This window comes from Oncorhynchus kisutch, linkage group LG18 (assembly GCF_002021735.2).
Source record: "Oncorhynchus kisutch isolate 150728-3 linkage group LG18, Okis_V2, whole genome shotgun sequence".
Taxonomy (NCBI): domain Eukaryota; kingdom Metazoa; phylum Chordata; class Actinopteri; order Salmoniformes; family Salmonidae; genus Oncorhynchus; species Oncorhynchus kisutch.
In genome coordinates this window covers 6,179,064-6,202,393 of record NC_034191.2, presented here as the reverse complement: position 1 = coordinate 6,202,393, position 23,330 = coordinate 6,179,064, and the positions used below count along the sequence as shown (strand labels likewise).

Below are 23,330 nucleotides of genomic sequence, written 5' to 3'. Positions count from 1 at the left end.
AGTGGTTTAGAGGGGCGGAAGGTAGCCTAGTGGTTTAGAGGGGCGTCAGGTAGCCTAGTGGTTAGAGGGGCGGAAGGTAGCCTAGTGGTTAGAGGGGCGGAAGGTAGCCTAGTGGTTAGAGGGGCGGAAGGTAGCCTAGTGGTTAGAGGGGCGGAAGGTAGCCTAGTGGTTAGAGGGGCGGAAGGTAGCCTAGTGGTTAGAGGGGCGGAAGGTAGCCTAGTGGTTTAGAGGGGCGGAAGGTAGCCTAGTGGTTAGAGGGGCGGAAGGTAGCCTAGTGGTTTAGAGGGGCGGAAGGTAGCCTAGTGGTTTAGAGGGGCGGAAGGTAGCCTAGTGGTTAGAGGGGCGGAAGGTAGCCTAGTGGTTTAGAGGGGAGGCAGGTAGCCTAGTTGTTAGAGCGTTGGACTAGTAACCAAAAGGTTGATGGATCGAATCCCGGAGCTGACAAGGTAAAAATATGTCGTTCTGCCCCTGAACAAGGCAGTTAACCCACTGTTCCTAGGCCGTCATTGAAAATATACTCATTTGTTCTTAACTGACTTGCCTAGTTAAATAAAGGTTAATAATAATAATGCAGACCACAAATGAAGGAGAGGAGAGCAAGTCATTTTACACCACTTGAACTAGTTCTGATTTGGAAAACAGAACATCTGAACTGACAACTCCAGTCAGCTTTGAGACTACGCTGTATCTAAACTGATTACTACATGTGATGTCGGGATTGACACTAGTTTGTACACTTTTGTACAACATATGAATCTAATATCTCTGGCAAACTCAAGGTCATTTAAAAAATGAATTGGTATTATAATTATAATTTTTGTTTATTGTCTGGATCATCTTGGCCCAATGAGTGGCTTCACAAACGGAACACTATTCCCTGTATAGTGCACTACTTTTGACCAGGGCCCTATGGAGTAACTAGTGCACTACTTTTGACCAGGGCCCTATGGAGTAACTAGTGCACTACTTTTGACCAGGGCCCTATGGAGTAACTAGTGCACTACTTTTGACCAGGGCCCTATGGAGTAACTAGTGCACTACTTTTGACCAGACCCTATGGAGTAACTAGTGCACTACTTTTGACCAGAGCCCTATGGAGTAACTAGTGCACTACTTTTGACCAAAGCCCCCAGAGCCCTATAGAGTAACTAGTGCACTACTTTTGACCAGAGCCCTATGGAGTAACTAGTGTACTACTTTTGACCAGAGCCCCCAGAGCCCTATAGAGTAACTAGTGCACTACTTTTGACCAGAGCCCTATGGAGTAACTAGTGCACTACTTTTGACCAGAGCCCTATGGAGTAACTAGTGCACTACTTTTGACCAGAGCCCTATGGGGTAAGTAGTGCACTATATTAGGGAATAGGGTGCCATTTTGGGGAGTACCAAATAACAAAAATTGAAGTTTTTGTTGAGCAGCTATGTACTCTTAGCTACACAATGGAATACTCCCTGCTGGGACAATAAAGTTTGAATTGAACTGGTCTCTTTAATATCGTTGTAAACACACTGTACACACACCAGGAACAGTAGACCTCACATCCTGACCCCCTTCAATACACACCAGGAACAGTAGACCTCACATCCTGACCCCCTTCAATACACACCAGGAACAGTAGCACTCACATCCTGACCCCCTTCAATACACACCAGGAACAGTAGACCTCACATCCTGACCCCCTCAATACACACCAGGAACAGTAGACCTCACATCCTGACCCCCTCAATACACACCAGGAACAGTAGACCTCACATCCTGACCCCTTCAATACACACCAGGAACAGTAGACCTCACATCCTGACCCCCTCAACAGGAGTAATTTCACTGTATGATTCTGTCCCAAATAGCCCAGATGAAAAGTAGTGCACTAGTTACTCCATAGGGTCTGGTCAAAAGTAGTGCACTATATAGGGGAATAGGGTGCCATTTTGGCCAGACACTATGATTAGTCCCTTGTTGTTCAGAGATGTAGCCTAGGCCTAGATCTGTAATCTACAGACTCTTTGTTAAGCTACTTCTCTAATCACTCTCACAGGTGAGGTTTAATCCAAAGTATTCCGTCTCTGAATCCACCGTTGAATCAGAGTCCTCTTCCTGTGTGTCATTTCCTTGTAGTGCTGATGATGCATGTCCCACTTCCTCTGTTTCTGTCTCTCCTAGCAGGGAACCACTGTCTTTCTCCTCTCCTCTCTCTTCCTGTACTGTTGATCCTCTGTCCTCCTCTCTTTCTGTCTCTTCTGAAAGTGGACTCCACTCTTCCTCATCTTCTTCACCCTCTTCCTCCAGTGGACCCCAGTCCAGCTCTATTTCAAACTCATCCTCCACTGGCCCCCCGTCCTCCTCTCTTCCGGTTTCCTCTGTCGGTTTAGCCGTAGGAGGAGGTCGTGGGCAGACTTCACCGCTGACACTATGTTGGAAAAACAGCTCGCAGTCCTCCCTCCAGCATTTGATGTTGATGTTGTACCCAGCTGCCTTCATCTCTTTCTGCTTATTTAGGACATTGCTATGTGTGGTTGTTATTCCCATTTTAGAGAGTCTTTTGAAAATGGGCTTAACCCCCCCTTGGGTCAGTGTTGAGTTGATGACATAGGCCAGTGCAGAAAGCCTGGGGTTTCTACCTCTCAGGGCCACAGAGGCAGCCACACAGTTATGGATGGTGGAACCACCTGTTGCAGTATTGATGGTGGTATAAAGCCATGGTGTCTTCCTGGACAACTCATTATCCAACGCTTCGTATGAAAAATACTTCATATTCTCCAACGAGGTACTACTCAAAATGCAAGGTTCAGCAGAGGTCAAGTAATTTAAGGGTCTTGCATATGCCTTGACCTCTGCTTCTATTTTCTGCGTCATCTGCTTTCTGATTTCTTGACACATGGTCTCATTCGTCAAGGCTAACCTGACAAATGTCCCCAATTTGCCTTTCGCCAGGTTTTCAACCATTCCAGAAAATTCTGATGAAACCTTCTCGACCCTCTTTTTCAGCTTTGGATCCAATTGGTTCGGGTATGTTATGACAACCTGCAAAATAATGTGAAGTTAATAGACTAATTTAGATTATTATAATGAAAATACAGAAGATAGGAATACTACAGTACCAGTATATGCATGTGGTTTTAGGAGGAGGAGGGGGGTGGCGGGGCTTTGCGATTGGCAAGGTGGTGAATGTTGCTCTAAGAGCCACGATGCTTGGCTCTTAACATTGACACGCATCGCTTGCGGTACGGTTTTGGTAGCATTAAAATAACCGTATATTTTTTTATATCGGCGAGAAATACATGGTTAAATTGATACACCTTTTATAGAGTTAAGAGTTCTCACACGGCCATATTTCCATGTTACAGCGCAGAGTAGACTTCCTGAGCTATTTTGCTGTCTGCGTCTCTGAACATCTGTGAGTAAAAGGGAGGCCGACGCAACAATGTGTCGTCACTGAAAAATACTGTCGGATGCAACTGTTAAAAACGCTATACATGATGTGTGTATTTTGCATATGTGAAATAATTTTGATATGAAAGTATATGAATTTATGTTTCTAGAATCAATCCGTGATTAGATGGGAGTATTTGGCTTGCATATTGACTTTCAATGTTAAAAAATTAGATTAGAAACAGTAGATTAATACTTAGAATTATATTCTGAACTAATGACTAATACTGTTAGTAGAAGCAGTTAACATGACAGGTTAGAAACCAAACCCATGGTACATACTTGTTGCCTTGCAAAGCCAATTCGCTCTTTAATCATAATATGTAAAGTATATAGTCCAATGTTGGGCTAGTTGGTTAGTATAACTACCTCGACAAGACTGCTCCTCGGGGGAACCTTTTTATAGGGAGGACATTTCTTCTTGGCTCCCTTGTCTGTTTCAGATGGACTCGGCTCCCGTTCAGATGTCTTCTTGGCAGCCCTGTCTGTTTCAGATGGACTCGGCTCCCGTTCAGATGTCTTCTTGGCAGCCCTGTCTGTTTCAGATGGACTCGGTTCCAGTTCACGCTTCCTCTTCTTACTCGTCCCCGGTGTCTGATGCTCTGATTGCCATTTCTTTAAAATGCTTACAGATTCCTCTATCCTGAGAAATACTCGATAGCACTTAGCACAAATTCTGCCCGACTTCACCCCTGGTGCCTCAGTTAGCACTAAACCGGTGGCAAGGAATCTGTCACATAACTTTTTGTCCTTTGAGGCTTTGGGCTTGTCAAATATTCTTCGTGTTGCCTGTAATGTCCCTTTGATGAGCAGATTTTGTCCGCAGAGCCGACAGGTGTTCTGTACGGATGGATATGGGTCTGATATACCTTGATAACTATGCAGAACTAACGTCTGGCTGCAAAGAACCAGGCCAACGGCTGTCATTGTTGTTTGTTTACATACTCTGCATCCTTCTGAACATACCAGATGGTGGATAAATGAAGATGGTTCACTCGCCGTTTTGCAACAACAAAAAAAAAGGTAAATTCCGGTCTACTAGATGTGTCTCCTATAGACACCAATGCAATAGCAGCTGGGTCTGGTCTACTTCTTTGTTAATGGACTTTTATCAAAGATTATGGCTATACTGACAGGTTACATGTCTCTCCGCTTTGTCCACAAAGCGACACGCCGGGCTGCCTAACTCCCGCATATCCTTTCTTTGGATTGGTGAATGCATCTCATTATTGTAATCCAGTTTTGAATATTCGATGAGGGTTGTTTACGTCGACCGTCTGTATTCAATTGAGAAATTATATGCTTACTAGCCTTATTCCATGAAAATGCATAGACATCTCGAGACTCCGATAAAAAGTTGTTTTTCCCTTCTCCCCGTCTGCACACACGTCGGCAAATCGACGCTTCGGAAACACGTCATTGATTCTGATACTCTGATTGGTCACTGCCCCCCCTGTGGATACAGTTGAAGCTCTCCACAGTCACGTGTAGTCGACAGTATGCTACAGTTATAATACTGTATTATTCATGTGTGTGGTCTTCCACTTGATTATCAGTTAATAGTTTTATGGCCAGATCCTCAATTTTAAAGTCCAATCGAAAGTCCAGTTAACGACTTGGGTTTTGCGCATGTACTAATGTAGCTACCGCAAACCTAGGATGAAAATAGGGCTACTTCAATTTAGCCGCATACCTGGTCGCCAACATGGTACAGGGACAATTTATGTTGCTACGTCAGAGTTCCCTGTGACACGAAGAGAGGAGGGAGTCAGACCCAGTTATTATTATAGCTCGTAATGTGTACATCCGTATACTACCGATTCGGGATTCTAGAACCGCATAGATTAGTTCATAAATAAGAGTCGAATACATCTCGAGATATTTTTTTTGCTATTGGTAGATTGAGGTCGCTGAAAGGTTGAAACATCTGTGTTAACGGGAATGAAGGAGGGTGCGCGAGGTCTGATCCGGTGACACAATGAGAGGCTAACGATTCGGATCACCTTGGTGACATGGTCATAGTAGTAACTGACAGAATAATGGCACAAGGGGAGGTTTTGGTTTAGAAAAAAAGGTGAGAGAAAAAAGGGTTTTGTTTGGTGAAAATGACCAGGTTCTATTCTTTCAGAAGACCTATGGCAAAATAAATGTATAGTAAACAAGAAGAATAATGCTGGGGTCTCTGTCAGAGTCACATACAGTAAATCAAATCTGCATAGTTTTTTCATAGGAACATGAAGCGAGGCGGCCATCTCCGTCGGCGCCGGAAGTTGGTATGTGAGAAGAGGGAGTGTTACCACTAAACCACGGCTCTACAATCAAAGAATAAGACTCTTTTTTTTTTTTTTAACACATCAACATTGATCTGGTCAACAACAATTCCGATGAGACAAGATAGTAGCTCCTGAAAACAATTGGATGCCACGAAATTGGGGAGAAAGGGGTCAAATATAAACAGAAATACCTTATTTACATACTTACATAAGTATTCAGACCCTTTGCTATGAGAATCAAAATTGAGCTCAGGTGGATCCTGTTTCCATTGATCATCCTTGAGATGTTTCTTCAACTTGGAGTCCACCTGTGGTAAATTCAATTGATTGGACATGATTTGGAGAGACACACACCTGTCTATATAAGGTCCCACAGTTGACAGTGCATGTCAGAGCAAAAACCAAGCCATGAGGTCAAAGGATTTGTCTGTAGAGCTCCGAGACAGGATTGTGTCGAGGCACAGATCTGGGGAAGGGTACCAAAACATTTCTGCAGCAATACAGTGGCCTCCATCATTCTTAAATGGAAGAAGTTTGGAACCACCAATACTCTTCTTCCGGCCCAACTGACCAATCGGAGAAGGGCCTTGGTCAGGGAGGTGACCAAAAACCCAATGGTCACTCTGACAGAGCTCCAGAGTTCCTCTGTGGAGATGGGAGAACCTTCCAGAAGGACAACCATCTCTGCAGCACTCCACCAATCAGGCCTTTATGGTAGAGTGACCAGACGGAAGCTCTCAGACCATGAGAAACAAGATTCTCTGGTCTGATGAAACCAAGATTGAACTATTTAGCCTGAATGCATCACATCTGGAGGAAACCTAGTGGTGGCAACATCATGCTGTGGGGATGCTGTGGGGATGTTTTTCAGTGGCAGGGACTGTGACACTGGTCAGGATCGAGGCAAAGATGAACGGAGCAAAGTAGAGAGAGATATTTGATTAAAAGCTGCTTCAGAGCACTCAGGACCTCAAAGCCTGGACTTGAACCCAAGTCCAGGCTTGGGTTCAAGCCTGGACTTAGCTGTGCAGCGACGCTCCCCATCCAACCTGACAAGAGTTTGAGAGGATCTGCAGAGAAGAATGGGAGAAACTCCCCAAATACAGGTGTGCCAAGCGTGTAACGTCATACCCCAAGAAGACTCAAGGTTGTAATCGCTGACAAAGATGCTTCAACAAAGTACTGAGTAAAGGGTCTGAATACTTCTGTAAATGTGATAATTCAGTTTATTTTTTTAATAAATTAGCAAAAATGTCTAAAAACCTGTTTTTGCTTTGTCATTATGGAGTGTTGTGTGTAGCTAAGTAGCGCACTACTTCTGGAATAAAGTTAAATTTGGGACGCAAAACCAATACTATTCCTAAAAACATTATGCACAAAACCATCACAAACAACGTAACAGAAAATATGTTCTGGCAGAATGACACACCAGTATCTCTTCACCTAAAAACATTTAAAATATTCAATCCAACAAGAGTAAAAAAAAAACTAAAAAAACACAAATACAGGCCTACTAGGAAAAGAAAAGAAAATCGGCCAGTTAAAATTGCACTTTGGTCTAGAAAAACTAAAACTACATACAGAAAATGATTCATCATGTTAATCTGCAAAATTGTAATTATTCGCCTACCTCCTCATGCCTTTTGCACACATTGTATATAGACCCCCCCTTTGTTTTCTACTGTGTTATTGACTTGTTAATTGTTTACTCCATGTGTAACTCTTTGTTGTCTGCTCACACTGCTATGCTTTATCTTGGCCAGGTCGCAGTTGTAAATGAGAACTTGTTCTCAACTAGCCTACCTGGTTAAATAAAGGTGTTCTCAACTAGCCTACCTGGTTAAATAAAGGTGAAATAAAAAAATAAAATAAAAAATTTAACGAGCGCTTGTCAAGAAGCAAATGTGGCAGTTGGTAGACCTTTGTTAAAAACACTAGTACTGTCAAAAGTCGGATGCCCCGTAACCACAGCAACAGCTATGTGAGGACTACAGGTCAAATAATAAAACAATGCTGGCAGGGTAGCCTAGTGGTTAGAGCGTTGGACTAGTAACCGGAAGGTTGCAAGTTCAAACCCCGGAGCTGACAAGGTACAAATCTGTCGTTCTGCCCCTGAACAAGGCAGTTAACCCACTGTTCCTAGACCGTCATTGTAAATAAGAAGTTGTTCTTAACTGACTTGCCTAGTTAAATAAAGGTAAAATAAATAAACATGAGTCATATCCATGTAGGTAAATTAAGATGAAGCATCTGACTGCTTTTTAAATAAAACATTGATAATCACTTAAAAGATGTCAACGAGTCGTATATATCTAACTAGCAATCCTAGTTCAAGTCAATCAACTTGAGAAGCAAATAAAAGTTAAGACCCCCCCCCTCCCCCCCCAGTATTCTAAAAACGAAAAAAACAAACAAATGTATATTGACAACTAGCTAGTTTACCACAACCATTTTCTCAATGACCACTGCAGACAACAGAACCCCATAGACTAAACTGGAGCATTTAAATAGCCAACAGTTCATTGTCTGTAGATATTGTTGTTGGGTGGGGGGGGTTCAGTAAAAAGGAAAATAAAATAAATAGGCCAAGTGTTGCAGTTACAGGTAATGACCACAAGGTGTCATGTGAGCTCATCTGACAGTGGGAAAAGCAACTATATCATACGGTTCACCTTGTCGAACTAATTACAGGTTAATTAAAACTGTACCAGCACCTTTCAGTTTGGGATTATCTCATTACAATATGTGAAGAAGTAACAGAACACACACACATTAGAAGGAAAAACAACATTTAAATCCAATTTAAAACCAGGATGGGCCCAGTAAACCATAAAGGATAGGAGGATTGAATGATATGAGGGAATATCAAGTCTATCTACAATAGTGTATAATGTATAAAAAAATATATTGCTTTACCTAAAAGTAAATAACATGTATTTTATTAATGAACCCATGTCAAAATTTGCTGAATATTTACAGATTGGTTAAATTCATACTTTGGATGATTTTTTTCTGTCCCCAAAACAACACCAAACCTCAAAAAAATAAATAAAGATTTAGTCACGACATAATGAGTGCGAGATATCTTTTGACTTTGTGGACGTTCACACGTTATAACCATCACCCAGACAGCCACGCCCCGGGGGAGGGGCAGTATTCAAATTTTTTTTGGGGGGGGAAGTGCCCATCGACCCCAAATGTTGTGGTTAATTTGGGAAAACTTTGTATGTGTTTACAAAAGCCGTTTTGAAAATGTTAACCTTTCCTTGCATCACAGAGTTACTTACGGGGGTTATAAATGATTTACATGACAGACCACCACTTAAAATCATTCTCCACCATCCCAGAGAACAGAGTAAGATTAAATATAACAGAGGACAAGTGCAGAACACAATACCAATATGTAATCCATCAATGTGACTAGTAGGTGTCACCAAACAGAGGAATAACGACCCTGAAAAGGGACTCTGGTCTCTCAGTCAGTCAGAGTCGTTTGTAAAAGGTTGTGGAAAAGGCAGAATGTTAGTGTCTGTCTTGTGTCCCTGTTAGTCCATCTATAGTGTGTGTGTGTGGGGGTGTGTGTGTGTGTCTCTCATTCAGTAGAGTCGTTTGTAAAAGGTTGTGGAAAAGGCAGAATGTTAGTGTCTGTCTGGTGTCCCTGTTAGTCCGTCTATAGTGTGTGTGTGTGTGTGTGTGGGTGTGTGTGTGTGTGTGTGTGTGTGGGGGTGTGTGTGTGTGGGTGTGTGTGTGTGTGGGTGTCTCTCAGCACACACACACGGTGGCCTTGCCATGTCGCTGCTGGAAGAGCGTGGGGGAAACGTTGGTGGGGGGCGGAGTCAGAGACTGTTTCTGGTCCTTTCCTCCACCTCCTTTTGGCCCCGCCAACGTTCCCTCGCCATTCTTCCTCCGGTTCCTCTTGGCGGACGGAACTGGGTTGGGTGACGTGTCATCATCTAGAGTCCGTTTGCCGCCGGGCGTCCTGGCGGTGACATCACTAAGCTCCTCCCCCGGGGTGGGGCTGTCTGTCGTCAGGGGGAAACCGGTGCGGGAGTCGTCAGAGTCTGAGAGGGGTGTGTCAAAGGGATCTGATAGGGCCAGGACGTACAGGCTGCTCCCTGATAGGCCGTGTCCACGCTCCAGGGTCGGAAGGAGCTCACACACAGCAGACGACATGTCTGGAACCTAGAGAGAGGGGGACAGAGAGAGAGACAGAAAAACAGAAAGAGAGAAAGACAGAGGGGGGCAGAGACAGAAAGAGAGAAAGACAGAGGGAGAGACAGAGGGAGAGACAGAGGGAGAGACAGAGAGTGGGACAGAGAGAAACAGAGGGAGAGCAAGAGAGAGAGAGAGAGAGAGGGGGGCAGAGGTATTTCAGACAGTACTAATGAAGTATTAATTATGATTTACCCCAAATAGCACCCTATTTTTCCACAGTGCACTACATAGAGAATAGAGTGCCATTTTTGGACACACAACCTTACAAGTCCCTCTGTTCTGTACCTTGACGAGTGGTGTGTTGGAGTGGGAGTCCAATGTGGGGCCACAGTGTTGTCCCTCGGCCAGGTTCAGCAGCACCTCCTCGTGGTGGAGGGGTTCCTGAGGGACACCCGGCTCCTGCAGGGCGATCACGATGGCCGACGTGTTGTCCGCACGCAGCATCCTCTGGCGCCACCGCAGGAGGGCGTGGCTCACCAGCTGGCGAGCGCTGGACACCCCGCACGGCGCCTAGGAGAGAGAGAGAGGGAGGTTTGTTTACAGTAGTTGTGTGATTTAAAAATAAATGTATGATCATGTGGGTCATACAATAAATGAATTAATCAGACCAGGCTGCACACACAAGCCTCAGTGTCCCGGTTTGAAAAGCCTTAGTCCGTGTTCAGCAGGGAAAAACGTTTCAAAACAGAGTGATACCTAAACCAATAAGAAACAGATATATATATATATATATATATTATATATTTTCCCCCCCCGTTGCAAAATGTTTTGCCCTACTGAACAGCACACTGACGTTTAGCACCACGACCCACCATGGCCTCATCGTTGTCCTGGCACATGGAGACAGCGTCCTGGGGGGGCACCATGTTCCACAGCCCGTCACTGCCCAGGATGATGTAACGGTGTTTATGGGGGTCAAGGGTCAGAACACAGGTGTCTGGCTCCGGGGACACGACAAACTCTCCGCTGTAGAAGTCATAGCTCCACAGGTCCCCTATAGGGGCAGAATATAATTAAATAAAATGTTCCTCGTCTCACAAGGGAACACTGGATGATAAAAGGGAAAGGAGAAATAGAGGAGGTTTTACACATATCCACAGTAATTCACAGTAACTGGACAAAAAGAAGATGAAATGCCTCTTGCCGGTCTTGCTGTTCCCAAACATAGTTATATATGGGCTCTTTATGTCTGGGAAGAGCAAAACCGTTAACAGTGAGCATCCCCCTATGGAAAACAGTGAGCCTCCCCCTATGGAAAACAGAGAGCCTCCCCCTATGGAAAACAGAGAGCCTCCCCCTATGGAAAACAGTGAGCCTCCCCCTATGGAAAACAGAGAGCCTCCCCCTATGGAAAACAGTGAGCCTCCCCCTATGGAAAACAGTGAGCCTCCCCCTATGGAAAACAGTGAGCCTCCCCCTATGGAAAACAGTGAGCCTCCCCCTATGGAAAACAGTGAGCCTCCCCCTATGGAAAACAGTGAGCCTCCCCCTATGGAAAACAGTGAGCCTCCCCCTATGGAAAACAGTGAACCTCCCCCTATGGAAAACAGTGAGCCTCCACCCATGGAAAACAGTGAACATCCCCTATGGAAAACAGTGAACATCCCCTATGGAAAACAGTGAACATCCCCTATGGATAACAGTGAGCCTCCACCCATGGAAAACAGTGAGCCTCCACCCATGGAAAACAGTGAACATCCCCTAATGGAAAACAGTGAACATCCCCTAATGGAAAACAGTGAACATCCCCTATGGAAAACAGTGAGCCTCCCCCTATGGAAAACAGTGAGCCTCCCCCTATGGAAAACATTGAGCCTCCCCCTATGGAAAACAGTGAGCCTCCCCCTATGGAAAACAGTGAGCCTCCCCCTATGGAAAACAGTGAGCCTCCCCCTATGGAAAACAGTGAGCCACCCCCTATGGAAAACAGAGAGCATCCCCCCATGGAAAACAGAGATCACCCCCCTATGGAAAACAGAGCATCCCCCTATGGAAAACAGTGAGCCTCCCCCTATGGAAAACAGTGAGCCTCCCCCTATGGAAAACAGTGAGCCTCCCCCTATGGAAAACAGTGAGCCTCCCCCTATGGAAAACAGTGAGCCTCCCCCTATGGAAAACAGTGAGCCTCCCCCTATGGAAAACAGTGAGCCTCCCCCTATGGAAAACAGTGAGCCTCCCCTATGGAAAACAGTGAGCCTCCCCCTATGGAAAACAGTGAGCCTCCCCCTATGGAAAACAGTGAGCCTCCCCCCATGGAAAACAGTGAGCCTCCACCCATGGAAAACAGTGAACCTCCCCCTATGGAAAACAGAGAGCCTCCCCCTATGGAGAACAGAGAGCCTCCCCCTATGGAAAACAGTGAACCTCCCCCTATGGAAAACAGTGAGCCTCCACCCATGGAAAACAGTGAACATCCCCTATGGAAAACAGTCAACATCCCCTATGGAAAACAGTGAGCCTCCCCCTATGGAAAACAGTGAGCCTCCCCCCATGGAAAACAGTGAGCCTCCACCCATGGAAAACAGTGAACATTCCCTATGGAAAACAGTGAACATTCCCTATGGAAAACAGTGAACATCCCCTATGGAAAACAGTGAGCCTCCCCCTATGGAAAACAGAGAGCATCCCCCTATGGAAAACAGAGAGCATCCCCCTATGGAAAACAGAGAGCATCCCCCTATGGAAAACAGAGAGCATCCCCCTATGGAAAACATTGAACATCCCCCTATGGAAAACAGAGAGCATCCTCTATGGAAAACAGTGAGCCTCCCCCTATGGAAAACAGTGAGCCACCCCTATGGAAAACAGTGAGCCTCCCCCTATGGAAAACAGTGAGCCTCCACCCATGGAAAACAGTGAGCCTCCACCCATGGAAAACAGTGAACATCCCCTATGGAAAACAGAGAGCATCCCCCTATGGAAAACAGAGAGCATCCCCCTATGGAAAACAGAGAGCATCCCCCTATGGAAAACAGTGAGCCTCCCCCTATGGAAAACAGTGAGCCTCCCCCTATGGAAAACAGTGAGCCTCCCCCTATGGAAAACAGTGAGCCTCCCCCTATGGAAAACAGTGAACATTCAAGGGAATTTATGTCAAGTGTAGTGCAGTGCAGTGCAGTGCAGTGCAGTGCAGTGCAGTGTAGTGTAGTGTAGTGCAGTGCAGTGTAGTGTAGTGCAGTGTAGTGCAGTGTAGTGCAGTGCAGTGCAGTGTAGTGTAGTGTAGTGCAGTGCAGTGCAGTGTAGTGTAGTGCAGTGCAGTGCAGTGTAGTGTAGTGTAGTGCAGTGCTTCACTTTGTTTCCCAACCAGAGTATTAAGATGTTCGATTTTTACAGTTTAAAGAAAATCTATGAACTGGAGACAAACTAGGTGTTCTTTAGGAATGTGCAGAGAGATGAGGAAAACTCCTGAAAAACGTTTGAAAAGAAAACAAACCTGCTTCTCCAAAAACAAGAACGTCAAAAATGTATTTAGAGAGAAAAAGAAAAAAAAGTTTAGATCCATACTGAACAAAAATATAAAACGCAGTGTTGGTCCCGTGTTTCATGAGCTGAAATAAAAGATCCCAGAAATGTTCCATACCCACAAAAAAAAACACGTATTTCTCTCAAATGTTGTGTGCAATTTGTTTACATCCCTGTTAGTGAGCATTTCTCCTTTTGCCAAGATAATCCATCCTTCTGACAGGTGGTGGAATATCAAGAAGCTGATTAAACAGCATGATTATTGCACAGGTGCACCTTGTGCAGGGGACAATAAAAGGCCACTCTAAAATGTAGTTTTGTCACACAACACAATGACACAGATGACTCCAGTTGAGGGAGCAGCTGGGAGGACGTGCTCGTATTCTCCATGGACCACAAGTATGCTGACAAGAGCATCCTGTCTGGTGCAGAGATCAACAAGGCCTATGGTGTCATCACTACCGTGTCTCGCTGCCTTGGCCTTGATGAGGGCAAGGTTCTTGGCAGTCTGGCGAAATACACTTCCAAGCAAGGGCTTTGGGATGGAGATGCAAATATGGCAGTCGTCCCAACATATCTCATCAGCCACCTGGTGGAAGGGACTTTGTGGATCTGAGGCTCATTCCTCTGTTGCCTCCATCATCCTCCAAATCCCACCAACATCAGAGTGCCACAGCGTACATTTTTTAAAAATTATTTCACCTTTATTTAACCAGGTAGGCTAGTTGAGAACACCTTTATTTAACCAGGTAGGCCAGTTGAGAACACCTTTATTGAACAAGTTCTCATTTACAACTGCGACCTGGCCAAGATAAAGCAAAGCAGTGCGACACAAACAACAACACAGAGTTACACATGGAATAAACATACCGTCATAACACAAAAAAATAAATCTGTATACAGTGTATGCAAATTAAGTATGAAGGTAAGACAATAAATAGGCCAATAGTGGTGAAGTTATTACAATTGAGCAGATTTACACTGGAGTGATAAATGAGGATGTGCAGGTAGAAATACTGGATTACAAAAGAGCAGAAAAACAAATATGGGGATGAGGTTAGTTGGTTGGTAGTTGGTTGGATGGGCTATTTACAGATGGGCAATTTACAGCTGCAGCGATCTGTAAGATGCTCTGACAGCTGATGCTTAAAGTCAATAACAAGTCATAAATATCAATAATAAGTGATGTCCGTATCGCCGTAGACAACACCACTGCTGTCATCCTCCAAGGGTTTATTCAAGTTGGATCATCTTTAGATGCCGACAGCAGTCGCACCATTGGAAGACATGGCTTGGACTGAAGCCTACAAAAGACTATTCCTGCTCTTTTCCCACAATCCATCAAACACATTTGGTGTGTCATCATAGTGGTCTCTGATTGGTGGTCATCATTTGGTGTGTCATCATAGTAGTCTCTCTCTGATTGGTGGTCATCATTTGGTGTGTCGTCATAGTGGTCTCTGATTGGTGGTCATCATTTGGTGTGTCATCATAGTATTCTGTGATTGGTGGTCATCATTTGGTGTGTCATCATAGTGGTCTCTGATTGGTGGTCATCATTTGGTGTGTCATCATAGTGGTCTCTGATTGGTGGTCACCATTTGGTGTGTCATCATAGTGGTCTCTGATTGGTGGTCACCATTTGGTGTGTCATCATAGTGGTCTCTGATTGGTGGTCACCATTTGCTGTGTCATCAGTGGTCTCTGATTGGTGGTCATCATTTGGTGTGTCATCACAGTGGTCTCTGATTGGTGGTCATCATTTGGTGTGTCATCATAGTGGTCTCTGATTGGTGGTCAGACTCAATCAGGTGGAACGAACTTAAATTTGTGCCTTTTTTCAAAGCTGATTTGAATGTCATTGAGAAATGAAATTAGTTGTCAAACAATTGTTTTCTGAATTTAAAAGTAATCGTCGAAGTAATCAACTAGTTTTTCAAAAGTATCTGTAACCCGATATAAAAAATGTTTTGCTGGTTACGTAACAGATTACAGTTACCGGTTTTTATATAATCCCTTACACATAACAGATTACAGTTACCAGTATTTATATAATCCCTTACACGTAACAGATTACAGTTACCAGTTTTTATATAATCCCTTACAGATAACAGATTACAGTTACCAGTATTTATATAATCCCTTACACGTAACAGATTACAGTTACCAGTTTTTATATAATCCCTTACACGTAACAGATTACATGTGATCTGTTACTCCCCAACCCTGGAACCAAAACATACACATCCTCTGTTCAACAAACACGAACTCGAGAACGGATCGTTTGGGGAGCTGCAGTTCACCAACAATATTGTGCTTAAATCACCCTCATGGAAGTCAACCACTGCATTCGGCCAAGAGTCGTTCACAATCTGGTCACAACTAGACCTCGTTTCAAATGTATCATTTTCAGCAGAACTCCCCCATCACTAAGCGGTCCAGGGGGGGGGGGGGGGGGGGGGTTGCCTAGCAACACATGTCCATGATTTGGTGAATCTGTTCGGACTGAACGGCCAGTGCGACAGCTCCAAAATAAAAAAAGTTTTCAGGTAAGAGGGAGAAACATGATCAAAATAATCAAACTATTTCCATAAAAATGGAAATGAACCTCTGTGGAGATTTAAGACAACAACAACATACCCAGAGCTCTGGCCACAGCCAGGAAAGGGATCTGATCGATGACGGTGCTCCTCCGGACGGGGCCGTTATGAGTTAACCTGGGTCTCTTCCACACCACCCTGTTCACACCAGACTTCTTTATCACACTGGAGATAGGAGGAAGAGAGACAGACAGGAGAATTATCTCACTGGAGATAGGAGGAAGAGAGACAGACAGGAGAATTATCTCACTAGAAATAGGAGAGACAGACAGACAGGAGAATTATCTCACTGGAAATAGGAGGAAGAGAGACAGACAGGACAGTTATCATATACATTTAGTAAGGTAGTGATAAAGTAGTAGTTATGATTTAGCCAGTCCGTGTCACAAAAGGCATTACATTTATAGTTGACTACCTGTGACCAGTCTCCTAGATAAAGGAATGGGGAGTTAATTTATAGTTGACTACCTGTGACCAGTCTCCTAGATAAAGGAATGGGGAGTTCATTTATAGTTCACTACCTGTGACCAGTCTCTAGATAAGGAATAGGGAGTTAATTTATAGTTCACTACCTGTGACCAGTCTCCTAGATAAGGAATAGGGAGTTAATTTATAGTTCACTACCTGTGACCAGTCTCCTAGATAAGGAATAGGGAGTTAATTTATAGTTCACTACCTGTGACCAGTCTCCTAGATAAGGAATAGGGAGTAACTTGGGACACACTTTACAAATGTTCAATAAACCATTTAACACGTCTTATAAAACAGCTTATTAATAGATAGTAACATACAATGTTCCAAAATGACTTGCTCAATAACCTTTATTTCAATTGGCTGGTTGATATAATAACACTTATCCACAATATATTGTCGGTAAACTGCTGCGATGCTGATGACTAGTCTGGCAAGAGTCTTAAAGTCACTGGGGGGGGAAAAATCGCCCCAAGCTCACTTTCTCTGTGGGCATCACTGGCTTCATCCCAAATAGTACCCCCCCCCCCCCATTCCCCGTAGTGCACTAGTTATGACCAGGGACATTTGGGACACAACCCTATGTGTTCCTTATCTGAAGGAGATCGCTCTACGGTAGTGTGTTTACCCGGCGTCTGTCCATCCCTCTAGTCTAGTCACCCAGTCAGTTCTACAGTAGTCTAGTCACCCAGTCAGTTCTACAGTAGTCTGTCCATCCCTCTAGTCTAGTCACCCAGTCAGTTCTACAGTAGTCTAGTCACCCAGTCAGTTCTACAGTAGTCTAGTCACCCAGTCAGTTCTACAGTAGTCTGTCCATCCCTCTAGTCTAGTCACCCAGTCAGTTCTACAGTAGTCTAGTCACCCAGTCAGTTCTACAGTAGTCTAGTCACCCAGTCAGTTCTACAGTAGTCTAGTCACCCAGTCAGTTCTACAGTAGTCTAGTCACCCAGTCAGTTCTACAGTAGTCTAGTCACCCAGTCAGTTCTACAGTAGTCTAGTCACCCAGTCAGTTCTACAGTAGTCTAGTCACCCAGTCAGTTCTACAGTAGTCTAGTCACCCAGTCAGTTCTACAGTAGTCTAGTCACCCAGTCAGTTCTACAGTAGTCTAGTCACCCAGTCAGTTCTACAGTAGTCTAGTCACCCAGTCAGTTCTACAGTAGTCTAGTCACCCAGTCAGTTCTACAGTAGTCTAGTCACCCAGTCAGTTCTACAGTAGTCTAGTCACCCAGTCAGTTCTACAGTAGTCTAGTCACCCAGTCAGTTCTACAGTAGTCTAGTCACCCAGTCAGTTCTACAGTAGTCTAGTCACCCAGTCAGTTCTACAGTAGTCTAGTCACCCAGTCAGTTCTACAGTAGTCTAGTCACCCAGTCAGTTCTACAGTAGTCTAGTCACCCAGTCAGTTCTACAGTAGTCTAGTCACCCAGTCAGTTCTACAGTAGTCTAGTCACCCAGTCAGTTCTACAGTAGTCTAGTCACCCAGTCAGTTCTACAGTAGTCTAGTCACCCAGTCAGTTCTACAGTAGTCTAGTCACCCAGTCAGTTCTACAGTAGTCTAGTCACCCAGTCAGTTCTACAGTAGTCTAGTCACCCAGTCAGTTCTACAGTAGTCTAGTCACCCAGTCAGTTCTACAGTAGTCTAGTCACCCAGTCAGTTCTACAGTAGTCTAGTCACCCAGTCAGTTCTACAGTAGTCTAGTCACCCAGTCAGTTCTACAGTAGTCTAGTCACCCAGTCAGTAAGACAGTAGTCTAGTCACCCAGTCAGTAAGACAGTAGTCTAGTCACCCAGTCAGTTCTACAGTAGTCTGTCCATCCCTCTAGTCTAGTCACCCAGTCAGTTCTACAGTAGTCTGTCCATCCCTCTAGTCTAGTCACCCAGTCAGTTCTACAGTAGTCTGTCCATCCCTCTAGTCTAGTCACCCAGTCAGTTCTACAGTAGTCTGTCCATCCCTCTAGTCTAGTCACCCAGTCAGTTCTACAGTAGTCTCATCACCCAGTCAGTTCTACAGTAGTCTAGTCACCCAGTCAGTTCTACAGTAGTCTCATCACCCAGTCAGTTCTACAGTAGTCTAGTCACCCAGTCAGTTCTACAGTAGTCTAGTCACCCAGTCAGTTATACAGTAGTCTCGTCACCCAGTCAGTTCTACAGTAGTCTCGTCACCCAGTCAGTTCTACAGTCGTCTCGTCACCCAGTCAGTTCTACAGTCGTCTCGTCACCCAGTCAGTTCTACAGTAGTCTCGTCACCCAGTCAGTTAGGAGTTCTTCTGTTGTTTCCCACCAAGCAGGCATAGATGCTACAATGCTTCATCTGACTGAGTTTGCATTAGAATAGATAATGTTGTCACCCAAAGCAGACAAGAGTTTAAGTCGCTATTGTGCAAAAGAGAGAGAGAGAGAGAGAGAGAGGGGGAGACATGCTTTTTGGCACAAACCCATTCTCTTGTCATAGGGGCTGTTGTTTTGGATGCACAGTCACATGAGGGTACGGTTGTTGGAGCCCTAGTACAGTATTATATGTTAGGCTAGTTAGGCTAACATTAATGTTGAGTTGGCTGGCTAGACAACTAACCTAATAGGGTAGTATGTGTCAGTAAGCCTTACCTGCCCCCCAGCCCTTCGATGCGTTCCCTCTCCTTGGGCAGCTCCGGCTTGTGGTCCTGTGTAACCTCCACGGCCTTGATGAACTGGTCTGTGAGGTCATCCTGGACCCCCAGCACTATGGCAGAGTCTCCTACGTGGGCCACGTACATTCGGTTCCCCCGGATGACCACGACACTGGCCGTGGTGCCTGAGGTGCTGGGAAGCCCTGTGAGAGTTTTGGGCCATTCGGCTGCAGAGGGAGGGAGAGAGAACATGTTGAACTATTGGAACTTGCCCGGCCTTAGAAGTAGCCTTCAGACTAACCTACTTCCCTGCAATAACATGGCCCCTGAATATAACAACCGTTAGGAAGGAACCCCTGTTCCTGGAGAGAGACCCTCCTGTAGGTTTTAACTCCAACCCTGTTCCTGGAGAGAGACCCTCCTGTAGGTTTTAACTCCAACAGGATTGGACAGCCCCTGATATAGGGAACGGGATTGGACAGCCCCTGATATAGGGAACGGGATTGGACAGCCCCTGATATAGGGAACGGGATTGGACAGCCCCTGATATAGGGAACGGGATTGGACAGCCCCTGGTTATAGGGAACGGGATTGGACAGCCCCTGATATAGGGAACGGGATTGGACAGCCCCTGATATAAGGAATGGGATTGGACAGCCCCTGATATAAGGAATGGGATTGGACAGCCCCTGATATAAGGAATGGGATTGGACAGCCCCTGGGTATAGGGAATGGGATTGGACAGCCCCTGGGTATAGGGAACGGGATTGGACAGCCCCTGGGTATAGGGAACGGGATTGGACAGCCCCTGTTAGTCATAACAGTTGCAAACGAGAGTTTTATTGGACAAATTCAGGTATGTTTATCCAAGTTTAGTTCCGTTTAAGAAATGTTTTTTTTACAACAGAGTCGGCGTAATAAATACACCCCTGATCACACGCAAACACAGTTCACTTTCAGAGCAGCCACATACAAACAGCATGATCATTTTGCTCGTTAATTCCTTTTCGAATCTACGCGTTGTCCTCCTCTCACCTTCTCCCTTCGCTTGTGAACATCAGTGCACAACACAGCAGCGGTTTGTGACCAGGCGGAAAAACCTTTCTAAGCCAAAACCTTCATATTAGAACCACGACACACAGCCTACATCTTTGTCACCATTTTAGCTAACATCAGCTAACATCAGTTAACATAGAACTAGAACTAAGGCGTTATTAAACCTGCTACAATGATGCAGTACAGTGTACAGTTAGCAAGAAGCTTAGCAGTTACACATAGCCTGGTGGTAATACATGTATAAAACACAAATGCTTACCTTGACTTGGAAGAGTTTTAGTGTTGGATAGCCATAGCTAGCTAGCTAACATAGCATCCCTCTCTGTTGGATAGCCGTAGCCAGCTAGCTAACATAGCATCCCTCTCTGTTGGATAGCCATAGCCAGCTAGCTAACATAGCATCCCTCTCTGTTGGATAGCCATAGCCAGCTAGCTAACATAGCATCCCTCTCTGTTGGATAGCCATAGCCAGCTAGCTAACATAGCATCCCTCTCTGTTGGATAGCCTTAGCCAGCTAGCTAACATATCATCCCTCTCTGTTGGATAACCATAACCATAGCCAGCTAGCTAACATAGCATCCCTCTCTGTTGGATAGCCATAGCCAGCTAGCTAACATAGCATCCCTCTCTGTTGGATAGCCTTAGCCAGCTAGCTAACATAGCATCCCTCTCTGTTGGATAGCCTTAGCCAGCTAGCTAACATAGCATCCCTCTCTGTTGGATAGCCTTAGCCAGCTAGCTAACATTGCATTCCTCTCTGTTTGAGCTGGGTGTTTGAGTAGGCTAAACTAGCAAGCTGCAACAAAATGTCTCTCTCGCGTCTCCTTCATTTTTGACCAAATTAATTTGTTTAAAAACGGTTCAATTATTGTCTTTCTCCCTTTTTGAGTCAACTACTCGCAACATGTTATGCACTGCAGCGCTCGCTAGCTGTAGCTTATGCTTTCAGTACTAGATTCATTCTCTGATCCTTTGATTGGGTGGACAACATGTCAGTTCATGCTGCAAGAGCTCCGATAGGATGGAGGACATCCTCCGGAAGTTTTCATAATTACTGTGTAAGTATTTGGAAGGGGGTGAAAGCCATGAGCCTCCTAGGTTTTGTATTGAAGTCACTGTACCCAGAGAAGGACAGCTATTCCTCCGGCTACACCATGGTACTACCCTACAGAGAGCTGTTGAGGCTACTGTAGATCTTCATTGCAAAACAGCGTATTTTAATCAATTATTTGGTATTGTGAATATATTTAGTATAGTTGTATCTTTAATGTTTCACTATTGGTATTTTTAGGAAATTCACTGAGGACCCCTTCCACTTCCGATGAGCCTCCACTGGTTGAAAGACAGACTGAGTGGTGGTGGCGTGCCCCAGAGTTTGGAAACCACCGGTGTGGAGCAGACTGGGTACTGGTGACTTCACAGGGCAGTTGAAAGACCCAGAGCAGATCGCTGACGACTGCCCTAAAATACAACTGCCCTCACAGCTGATAAGCCAAGAGACTACTTTAGAGACTACTTAATCAAACGGATAAGAGGGGGGATGGGGGACGCATTGGTTTTTACAAATCTCTTTTACAACCAACATTATCAGATGCCACATGCTGCCTGGCCTGCCTACTACAGTAATACACATGATTTGGTATAACATCGATGTCAAGAAACCGTCGCGACCTCTTTCCAAACCCATTGTCATCCCTATCGAAGGCAAACAGAGGAGGAAGACAACCATGTAAAAAGCCCATTCACGGAGCCCCGCACAGCCGCCTGTCCGTGTGACCTGATAGGCTGGGGGGGGGGGTGAGATAGGAATCATGGGATGTCTCTTTCTGTGCTCTCCTACTGACAGATGGCCAGCAGTGGTAGGTTTATTTGTATGGTCAAGCCAGAGAACCCAAACCACACATTCAGCAACATCGAGCCTGCGGTGGTCATTTCATTCGTAGCGTTTGTTAGTTAAATGCATGAGATGTGAAAACAAATCCCAATATACATATTTAGCTTGACACATGGGTGATTCTAACTTACGCAGCTTTTTCCACATGGCATGGTGGCAGGCAACGAAACCTTTACGAATAGCTTCACACACTTCCTCGTCATCCTTGGACCAAAAGCCCCGCTGTTTCTTGATGAATTCCCATAAATAGTCCCGTGCAAACTGCGCTGCCTCTCGGCCTCCGTGGCCATCAAACACCGCGAAGAAAGCCACCGAGCGCTGGGGCCGGTTATCGCTCTCCGCCGGTGAACTCTCCACTGTCGAAACTGCCAGTGCAACTGCAGCACAACTTTGGTCCCCATTTTGTGTCCATGCAACTGTAGTGGAGGCAGATAGAGGCTCGTTGTGTACAGTCCGATCAGGCTGCTCGTTTTTAGGCACAATGTCGACCGTCGAGCTATCCCCTTTGGTCTCATCTTGTTCGTCCGAGTTCAGCTCGTCTTCCCCCGACTCGGGCTCCACTACAACCTCGGTAACGTCCTCCATGTATTTCCTTCCTCCCTGGTCGGAGAAAACACTCACTCGCATCAACAATGCGTTTTCCATGGCCGTAGGGACGTCTTGATTCAGATGCTGGGTGTTTGTAGTAGCTTTAAAAAAAATGGCCTAAAAGTATTATAAGTTATGTTTATGGCAGCTTAATGATCAATAAGCCGCTTTTGGTCTTTGTTTATTTTCAATCCTTGTATGCATGCCCATAAACGCATTGACGTCAGAGCTGTATCGACTGGGGTAAATTCGGTCAAATACTACAGTGCGCCACCTACTGGATGTGTAAATGCTTCCTAAACAACGGGTTGACTAACAGTGACACGCTTGCTTATGGGCCCTTCCCCCTTTCCAACGATGCAGAGAGAAAAATGAGAAGGGATAACTTGGCTATATACACGGAGTACCAAGTCCACGTGCAGGGGTATGAGGTAGTTGAGGTAGATACAGTCTACACTGTAGAATAATAGAGAAGACGTCAAAACTATGAAATAACACATATGGAATATTTTCCCCCTCAGGAGACTGAAAAGATTTGGCATGTGTCCCTACATCCTCAAAAAGTTTTTTATTTTAATGTAACCTTTATTTAACTCGGCAAGTCAGTTAAGAACAAATTATTATTTACAATGATGGCCTACCAAAAGGCAAAAGGCCTCCTGCGGGAACGGGGCTTGGATTTTAAAAAGTGTCATTTTATACATATATATATATATAGGACAAAACACACATCAC

At 45.0% G+C, this 23,330-nt stretch overlaps 2 protein-coding genes across 3 annotated transcripts; both read right to left on the bottom strand.

Annotated features, from left to right (window-relative positions):
• Positions 1-496: 496 nt before the first annotated feature.
• LOC109880955 (uncharacterized) lies at positions 497-4,857 on the bottom strand. Of its 2 annotated transcripts, none has more exons than XM_020473129.2 (2): positions 3,800-4,857; positions 497-3,022 (listed from the first exon to the last, which is right to left on the bottom strand). In XM_020473129.2, the coding sequence occupies exons 1-2, from the start codon at positions 4,355-4,357 to the stop codon at positions 2,021-2,023; spliced, it is 1,560 nt and encodes a 519-aa protein (XP_020328718.1). In that variant the 5' UTR covers positions 4,358-4,857; the 3' UTR covers positions 497-2,020. The 2 variants fall into 2 exon arrangements, with proteins under 2 accessions (XP_020328718.1, XP_020328719.1); XM_020473130.2 differs by lacking the exon at positions 3,800-4,857 and adding an exon at positions 3,100-3,394.
• A 2,058-nt stretch (positions 4,858-6,915) lies between these two features.
• Positions 6,916-22,863, bottom strand: LOC109880954 (protein phosphatase 1D). The gene is made up of 6 exons (XM_031796272.1): positions 22,139-22,863; positions 19,055-19,283; positions 16,021-16,145; positions 10,731-10,912; positions 10,204-10,428; positions 6,916-9,885 (listed from the first exon to the last, which is right to left on the bottom strand). The coding sequence occupies exons 1-6, from the start codon at positions 22,650-22,652 to the stop codon at positions 9,466-9,468; spliced, it is 1,695 nt and encodes a 564-aa protein (XP_031652132.1). The 5' UTR covers positions 22,653-22,863; the 3' UTR covers positions 6,916-9,465.
• Positions 22,864-23,330: the final 467 nt, after the last annotated feature.